The sequence below is a fragment of the Haliaeetus leucocephalus genome, unplaced genomic scaffold, assembly GCF_000737465.1.
Source record: "Haliaeetus leucocephalus isolate CR32 unplaced genomic scaffold, Haliaeetus_leucocephalus-4.0 Scaffold395, whole genome shotgun sequence".
NCBI classification, from domain to species: Eukaryota; Metazoa; Chordata; class Aves; order Accipitriformes; family Accipitridae; genus Haliaeetus; species Haliaeetus leucocephalus.
Genome location: NW_010972831.1, coordinates 1079892 through 1088504, shown reverse-complemented (window position 1 = coordinate 1088504; position 8613 = coordinate 1079892). Strand labels below are relative to the sequence as shown.

The window sequence follows — 8613 nt, the reverse complement described above, 5'->3', positions numbered from 1 at the left end:
GACCGCGGCGTCACCGGCCGCGCCGCCAATCGGCGGAGCCGCCGCCCCCCCTCCGGTGCCGGGACTACATTTCCCGGCGTGCCCCGCGGCAGAGGCGCTCTGCGGCTGCCGGGCGGGCGGACCATGGAGTCGCCGCTCCGGCGATACCGGGCTCGCTACAAGGGCCCGGCCGCGCCGCCCTGGAAGGAGACCTACCGCCGCGTGAGTCGGGACGTCGGGTGGGCTGGGGAGGGGGCGGGGGGGCTCTGCCCGCTCCTTTGGCACCGGCTCGCCGCCTCGCCCCGGGCCGGCCGGGCTCGGTCCCGCCCGGGCGGGTGAGCCGAGCCGGGCCCCTTCCCAAATCCTCCTCGTGGGGGTCCAGCGCTGCCGTCGCGGGCTGGCGGAGGCCAACCCCCGGTGGGAGCTGTCAGCCCGCTCCCGCGCAACCCCGTCCGGGATGCGACCGGCCCTCGGGCCACGTCGTCCCCCCCCCTCCCCCCCCGCTAACGGGCCTCGTCCCGTCCGCTCCCTCCCAGCGCTGCATGGAGCGGCTGAGGAGCAGCCGGGCGAAGCTGCTGGACCGGTACCGCCAGGCCGGGGAGAGAGTGTGCGGGCCGGCCACGGGCACGCTGCTGGTGCAGGAGGTGATGGAGCAGGAGTGGCAGACGCTGCAGGCCGCGCAGGAGGGCCAGCTGCCCCGCCGGGGAACGGAGGCCCTGGCCCAGGTCAGTACGAGCTCCCTCGGGCCGATGGGGTCTCCGGCACCCTTGCGTCAACGCGCTACCTAATGCCGGCGTTCCGAACGCGTCTCTCTGCAGCTGTTAACTCTCGTCTTTTGCTGCGTGGAGTTGGCAAAACTCGGGGCGACTGGGTTTCCTGCTCCCGCAGCTCATGTGGGGCGTCGTGCTGTGAAAGCGCTTGCCTTTGGGCCCACGAGTGGGGAACTTCCTTGTTTCCTTCACAAACTGCCTGTGCGTCACGGCAGACGGTGGGTTCCTCATCTCTGGTTTTTAAAGCCGGTCTGTCACTGCCCGCTCCTGAGGATGGGAATAAAAGTTCAGTGGTTTGAAAAGCAAGTTCTTGGATGGGCTGTGTTCAGAACCATTCTGGCTGGCTTTGCACAGGTGATTATATCATAGATTCCTTTACACGGCACATGGTTTTGCAAGCGCAGAGATTTACCAGACAGAAGAATAAGCAGAGTGAATTTATGTTGCAGTGACAGTTCAGTCAGGTGCTGGAAGTTAAGTGAGAAAGTAGTCAGAATGGGAGAATCACTGACTGATGCACCTTTCAGATGCTAGAGGACCCCGATGAGCTAGCAGTACTGGAGGAGATCCAACAAGAATTGATCTTGCAAGGTAATGTCTCTACACGCTTTCTGACTCTTGTTTGATTTGTAATATTCCTGACTTTCTAGTAATCCATACTAGCTGAGGCTGCACTCCTTGGTTCTTGTAGACCACACAATAGAGGGGAAGAGCCTCCTTAGGAATCTCTGTAGCCTCTCTAATGCATGAAGACCCTTTTTGACAGTTTTAAAAGTGGCATTTTAATGTCTGTGAGAAGCTAATGAGAGAGGAGACCAGAGAAACAGCACTGAGGTGTTTGGGAGCTGTAGGAACCTGTATAAATCATTTCAGAATGTTTCTAAATTGTTGGTCGGAAAGCAGAAAGTCACCCCCTTGAGACTGGCTAAAGATTGAGCCATAGGAAAAACTGGATTAGCAGGAATGATTTCCTCAAGTGTAGAGATCTGATCCAAAGAAAGAAAAGTTCTTAGAAAACTAGTGGCTGCCCCAGCCTCCATCTACCCAGCAGCTTCACATGTGCTGCTTTGTCTTCAGTTCATAACAGATGCCTGAAGGTATTTTGCTGTGTTATTGCAGAACAGCTGGTTATAGAAGAGTATGAGCGAAGCCTGCAGTTCGATGAAGAATGTCTCAACGCAATGCTCGATGGCTTGGATGCTAGCGACAGGGTCATCTGCCCAGTGTGTAGAAAGTAAGAAAGCCCTTGGCATTGGAATGAGGTTCTCCACTCCCCTACCGCAGTCTGCACTTAGAAACAGGCCAAAACAGTGGGCAAACAGAACCCGCTGTTAATTTCAGCAAAATAAAATAAACCCTGATCTCCTAGACCTTAGCAGTTTTTTTTGCTAAAATCTACCTTTGTTCTGGTTGTTGTGATGATGCTCATTGTATGCTCTTTCTAGGAATAACCTGACTGTGAGGAATCACTTAGTTTTTTGCCAGTGTGGATTACACATCAGCACGCAGGTAAGCTGGACAGTGAGTTAACGTGTTACATGCGACATCTGAAGTCTGCTGCTGCAAAGAGGCAGTTTTAAGCTACAGACAGCAATTTAAGTATTTAAGTGTAAGATTTCTTTTAACCCAGTTTTCTTTCTCAGGATATGACAGAAGGGAAGCTTCGGTCACTTCTAGAAAACACTGTAACAGAGCACAGTCACAGGTGCTTGCACAACCCAGAGTTCACAGTTACCAGTGGAATGGAGGAGGAAGCCAGTCTCCTCATGAGCTGTCCGGTGAGTCTAAATGTCAGGTTCCTGGAAAGGATCTCTGCTTGGATCCACTTCTCAATTACATGGGCAGAAATCACAAGCCTATTCATCCCATGGGTTTGTGTTGGCTGTTTTTCCACAAACTTCCTTGGAAATGGTTTTACTTTCGACCACCAGTAACCATAAAAAGAAGAGCCAAATTACACAACTTACCTTAACTGCTGGGTTAGGGAACATTTCAAGGACCTGCCACGTTTAGTGCCTTATCTTTCTCACACCTTAGCCAACAACTTCCAAGTCTTGTGTGGAGCATCTGTTCAGGTAAGTGGTTCATGAAGAAAAGTTCCAAAAATTACTTCAGTTTAAGCCTCCTCGAAAGGCTCGCCCATACCTCTTAGAAAACACATACCATCCCTTTGGCTTGAGCTAGAGCTAGCAAGTTCTTAGCTTTGCTGCTTACGTAAAATTACTGAGGACAGTGCTAGGAGCAGAGCTTTCAAATAGTTTTGAACATTAATAATGCATTTTATACATTGCTATAGCTTCTCTGTTCAACTTACCTTTTGTAAAGGTCTGTGACTCCTGGACGATTCTCCTTTAAGTTGATTCAGCTGCTTCTTTTTTACCGGAAGGACTTCAAGACTAAAAATCCACCCAGAGCTGCTAGTACTTTTATGTATATATGTGCAACTAACTGCTGTGTCAAAAAGATACTTGAAAAGGCAGTAGTACTGCCTTGACCTGCACTTTTAATGGCACAATATATGTTTTGAAATAAATATACTTCATTTATTTCAGCCTTAGTGTTGTCTTTAATAATGCATCGGTGATCTCACATTGGACTTCTTTAGTTTTGGTTTCTGTTTAAACTTAGTATGACCTTCAGGCAACAACTGGAGACACTGGCTTGAGTAGAAGACCACAGCTGCTGCCCTGCTGCTAGCAGTGCCTTTGACATCAGCAGCCACAGCCTTTCAGTCATTCTGCTGGAACTAAAGTGCTCCAGCCTTTCCACAGTATTTTGCTAAAATACCTACATTAATAGTAAAATAATAGGTTATGGCAGCACATCCCTTTTTAAAATGGCTCCTCAAACACAATGTTTAAGACCCTGAATTCTATTCCCTAACATGTAGGCAGACAGCCAAGACCTCTAGAATGAGTCATGTACATAATTAGCACTGCTTGGCTGGCAACATTCCTCCTACAGACACAACTCTGACAGAGGGCACACTGGGTGTTTGGAGGTGCTGGAATAGCTCTCTCTGGAAAAAACTCCAGGCCAGCACACGCCATTGCTGCAGCAACAGCTCTGTGAGCAGCTGTATTCGTACCGGCACAGACAAACACTAGCATCGTTTGTATGGCAGCTCTCTGGTCAGCAATGGTACAGCAGGAAGAAGAGAAACCATCAGTTTTCAGTGATATGTTGAACATATTTTATTCTTCACATTCATCCTTAATTGTACAAAACCCGCCAAGTAGGGCGAGGCAATTCTGGACCATAATGTCAGAGAACTTGATCTGGGCTGCAACATAAATACATGTCCCCAAATACAAGTAAGAATCCTCATTCTCCCATTCTCCAAATTCAAAGTAAGTTGCTTACTCTCCGTATCTGTTGTGAAGATATATTTGGGTATTGCTGGCTAGAGCAGTGCTGTGGAATACCCACACTTGAAGACAAGTTTCCTAGCCTGACCTACTGACATTTGACAAAGCTTTTAAGGTCTTCAAGGAATTTAATGTACTCCTGGTGCTCCAATGCGGTGCTGAGCTCTATTAACTCATCGGCAAACGTGTTGTCCACTCCTCGATCAGCCAGGAAATCCATTAAGTGATCGTACAGAGCCTGGAAGCAAGGAACAGGAAACTTCCTTAGCAGAGTGCACCTGGGTAGAGGTTGCTTTTAAAATGTCGCTGACATTTCTTTCTGCCAGGAAGATCAGGCCCACCTCCCACAGGAGACCAGGCAGCTCCCCATCCCCTTCTTGGCAGGCCTGGCCTCGGCTGTAACATTTGGAGGGAAGGGGCCATGGAACAGGTCATCCAAACTTGGTCATGTAAACCCAAACCCAACAAATACAAATGAGCTGCACCCTGAGGATGATCAACTGACTATCAGAGTCAGCAGGTAAAGTCTCTCAAAGATTACATGTGCCAAGCTCTGCCTGTACCCCTCTATATAAAGCTACAGCCTTGGGGGTGAATTGTTTTAACACTCTGGAAATGGTGGTATCGGATGTAAAAGATTTACTCTTTCAAACAAGTATTTACAATCATCAACTTTTTTTTTCTTTTTAATCCTGCTTCACTGTTGCAACTCCAGCATACGTTAATGCTTGTGGGTTCCCCCCTTGCTCCTCAGGTGAACAGATTCGTTATTACTGCGTAATGCAGTAATGCTAATACCTGTCATGCGTTTCTTGGTTTGGGGGATTTTTCTTGCTAGTGGGTTTTTTTTTAAACCCACCAATATTACTGAGCAAATGATTCATTTTGGACTTCTGTAATCTGAGCAGATCACAAATCATATGCATTTTTAATTAATCTTCTGTCTCAAGTCAGAGAGGGGGGGGGGGAAAAGCCATGTGGGATGTTCCAGAGCACACTAACCAATTTTAACATGCTTCCCAAAGAGAGATACACTCTAGGAATAAAGTTTTAAAAGCTTTTGAAAGCCTGCTATTGAGAACATATAAGCAGATGCCAGATTCTTGGGCATACTAGTTTTTAGTGTCAGTACTATAAAAACATACCTGGAAAACCCAGAAAACAGAGACATCTACACATGGCATCTGATAAGCTACATTGTTAAACACACAGATCAAAAGATGCTTGAGCAAGTGTCAAAGCATCTCTAAAATGTAATATAGCTGCTGGGAAATCAACTTAATAAAGCCTGGAACAGAGCAAGTTTCAATGTCTCAGTCTCCGACTGCCAGTAACGCCACCAGCACTGCACAACTGCTGGGACCACGTAATAATCCTCCGTTTGCAGAACCACTATCTCATGGCAAACTGGGGCTTAGCAGGGGAATCCCCCATCCCAGGCATCCGGGACAGGACTCATTCGTAACTCAGGAGCAAACGGACAGCCAGGCAAGATACGCTGAAGTGCCCTCCGCAGCCTACGGCCATGCTAGCAACACTTACCCAGTCAAGGGAATCCGTGTTGAGGGTGTAGTTGGTGTCCTTCCAATCTGATTCTCCAGTGGGCTGAAAACTGACCTCCCGAATTGTAAAAATATCACTTTCTTCCTCTCCCTCATGTCCAACCTGAAACAGGAAATGAGATGCAAGACATACAATTAGCTCTAATCACTTGGCACCTTCAGCCATCTCATCCCAAAGCTAGGAATACTGCACTGCAGGCAAATCCCCAAGACCAGTACTAAAGCTGTGCCTCTCCCCTCTCAACACATGCCTTGAAGACAAGCACAGACATGCATGAGAACACAGGAAAACATGTCAGTCTACCAGCTCATGCTGCCAGAAGCAACCTGATGTAAGTCAGCAGCCTGGTTTCTACAAAGACATAAAAACCTCTTCCTTGTGGTTCTAAATCTGTCTTCACAAGTCTGTCTAACCTTTGTCAGTCAGGACTGGCTGCATAAATGATCTGTTAAGGTTTACAAAATAAACCACAAAGATCAGTCTGAAGCAAAGATCTCCATTTTATTCCTCCCGCTCTTTATTTAATCACTACTTCTCTTTGTGACACCTCACAACAATGAGATTGCTCAGTTACTGACACACTATTAAATCTATCTTGTTTTGGCTGTTCTTGTTTACCCCCTCAAGTTGCCGCACTGTTACAGTTAAGCCATGCCTCCCTTCTCTAATGTAATTCAATAAATGGGCCAATAAGCAGCTGATCAGAAACACCAGGTCAGGATGTGAGGAGTGCAATGGAACATCTCCTCCCCAGTGAGCGTTCCTGGAAACACAAAGCCTTTTTTTTTTGTGTGCTAAAAAAGAGGTAAGAGGAGACTGCGTTTTCTGCAGATTCAGAAAACCAACAGACTATAAAGAGTAGTTAAGATCCAACAGCGGCACAGTTACACTACAGTCAAGTAGGAAACACACAGTAAGTTACAGATCAGAGCTGGCCAACACACAACCAGTTTGATACCTACCTCATCTTCGGGATAATGGCAGTCAAGAACAAGGGTCTGTTTTGTATCATCTTTTATTACTTCCACAACAAAGTTTGGAGTTGATGTAAGATCAGGCTAAATAAGAGAAAAGTGGCATCAGCATTGGAGTCTGAACAGGAGCCAAAGTGATGACAGTACAGCCCAGCAACACAGCCCATCCAGCACAGATTGTTCCCTGTCACCCTCTTTCTGGAGTCTCTGACCTGGCCAGGGCAACCCGTGCCTCCCCCAGCCTCACCAACGGCCCTTCAGCCCCTGCTCTGCTCCATGGCTGGTCACACGGGTAAAATGACAGCTGGGAGCATCTGCCACCCCCTGACAACCCAGAGAGCCTGCAGCTCGCCTGGATGGGTTCCTCTGAAGGGACAGGAACTGGGAAGAGACTCAACGTTGTTTTGAGAGCAGGAGCTGCTCGTGCCTGACCTCCTTTGTGGAGGAAACTTGGCAGGGCACAGAGACTGCCAAACACACGTACACATGCACAGATTGAGTGCACTGCGCCTTCTCAGCGGACACAGGCACACCCAGGAAGGGAAGCAATGTGCAAACATCCCCAGTATTATCCCACCCAGCTGAGTGCAATGTGCTGGAACAAACACTACCCTTCAGAAAGTGCAACTAAACTGCTACAATCAGAGCAGCTGCATTCCTGACTCATTCAGCATCAGTGTCACTGCAGATGAAGCTGTCTGCCTCAAATTATATTGCTCATTTACAGTTTTTACTGGTATTTTGACTAACAGTCTTATTAAATGGGAGTGAAACACTTTTGACCAACAAAACCACGCAAGTGGATTAATGTCAATAGCTTTGCATTTTGTTGACGTTGTCTACCAGCATTGTGAGTTACGCTAAGTACAAAAGGCAATATTTATTGCAGGGGGTTGCGAAGGCAAGAGATACCAAATTTCCTCTCATATCTCCTCATAGAGCCCTCTCACCCTGCTCTGCCTTTCTACTGCAGAGAGGAAGGTCACAGCCAAGTGACAGGCAACCTAGAAAAATCTGCATTTTGTGACTTAAGGCTCCCAAATATCAAGTCAGAGGGGAAAAAAAGCCTTAACACTTAAGGGCAAGGCTCTAACCTCCCTCTGTGTACCCATCACTAAAGTGCACGTCAAGACTAAGTTACCTCCTGCTCATCAGGTTTCTGCTCTTCTTGTGTTTCATCCTCAGCTGAGGGTGGAATGCTGTTATTGATGTTGAATGTGACCGTTATCCTTCAAAAGAAACGGAAGCAGTTACTCTGAACACACTCAAAAAACACTCATCAAAATTCCTCCTATTTGAAGCTTTTGTCGTGGGGACAGCGTTACCGGTGTTGAATTCACACACCATGAACAAGACCAGGTATTGCAGTGAAAAGTTTAAGACACACGCCTGAATGAAGCTGGCTTCCCCCAACTGCTCTCATGAGCAAGCGTTTTTCAAGTTTTACTGGACTGAACTGCTACTTTTAATGCAGGAAGACTGCAGGAAACTTTGCAACACACAGTACAGTAGCAAACTTTTGCCAAAACCCAAAAAAGCGCATTGGGCCCAAGGTGGTAAAACGAAGGGCCTCTGCAACGCCCGGTTTGCACAGACTGGTCAGATAGCAATGAAAGTAACAGGAGCGCAAGGACAGATCTGGTGACTCGTATCTACTGGTCCTCTGGGGCACAGGGACTCGCCCAGAGGAATCCTTCCAAAGCCCGCACTTACTTCTCGCCCGCTATCTTCCGCACCAGCTTGGCCTCCGTGCCGTGCACTTCCAGCTCCCACCCCCCGGAGACCTTGGGCAGAGATTTGTGTTTCTGGATCTTCTTCTCCTCCTTGATCTCATCCGTCAGGAACTGCGCGAAGGCTTTGTCACCTGGAGGGAAAATGGCGCCGGGGGGGGGGTGAGGGGTGTTAAGGGCCCTCGCGCTGAGAGCGGGCAGGACGAGCCCCCCCCCCCCGGCCACCACG

The 8613-nt window shown here is 48.2% G+C and overlaps 2 protein-coding genes across 3 annotated transcripts in view; one reads left to right on the top strand and one right to left on the bottom strand.

Moving 5' to 3' along the window:
* The first annotated feature begins 120 nt into the window (after positions 1-120).
* On the top strand, positions 121-3160 carry RPAIN (RPA interacting protein). Of its 2 annotated transcripts, XM_010573516.1 has the most exons (7): positions 121-201; positions 516-704; positions 1277-1340; positions 1869-1983; positions 2195-2258; positions 2393-2527; positions 3075-3160. In XM_010573516.1, exons 1-7 carry the CDS (start codon positions 124-126, stop codon positions 3102-3104), a joined length of 675 nt encoding a protein of 224 aa, XP_010571818.1. In that variant the 5' UTR covers positions 121-123; the 3' UTR covers positions 3105-3160. The 2 variants fall into 2 exon arrangements, with proteins under 2 accessions (XP_010571818.1, XP_010571817.1); XM_010573515.1 differs by lacking the exon at positions 3075-3160 and having other exon boundaries at positions 2393-2985.
* A 768-nt stretch (positions 3161-3928) lies between these two features.
* Positions 3929-8613, bottom strand: part of C1QBP (complement component 1, q subcomponent binding protein) — a 5328-nt gene continuing 643 nt past the window's right edge. The window contains exons 2-6 of the mRNA XM_010573899.1: positions 8368-8518; positions 7796-7883; positions 6643-6738; positions 5660-5782; positions 3929-4355 (exon numbers count right to left, since the gene is read on the bottom strand). Coding sequence (XP_010572201.1) covers positions 4206-4355; positions 5660-5782; positions 6643-6738; positions 7796-7883; positions 8368-8518 — 608 coding nt within the window. The 3' untranslated portion in view covers positions 3929-4205. The remainder of the gene's footprint in view (positions 4356-5659; positions 5783-6642; positions 6739-7795; positions 7884-8367; positions 8519-8613) is intronic.

What these genes read in the sequence shown, in the direction of transcription:
- RPAIN (XM_010573515.1), top strand. Translation starts at nt 124, where the DNA reads ATGGAGTCGCCGCTCCGGCGATACCGGGCTCGCTACAAGGGCCCGGCC. An exon ending in GGAAGGAGACCTACCGCCGC is followed by an intron (nt 202 to 515) that starts GTGAGTCGGGAC and finishes GCTCCCTCCCAG; the next exon opens with CGCTGCATGGAGCGGCTGAG. An exon ending in ACAAGAATTGATCTTGCAAG is followed by an intron (nt 1,341 to 1,868) that starts GTAATGTCTCTA and finishes GTGTTATTGCAG; the next exon opens with AACAGCTGGTTATAGAAGAG.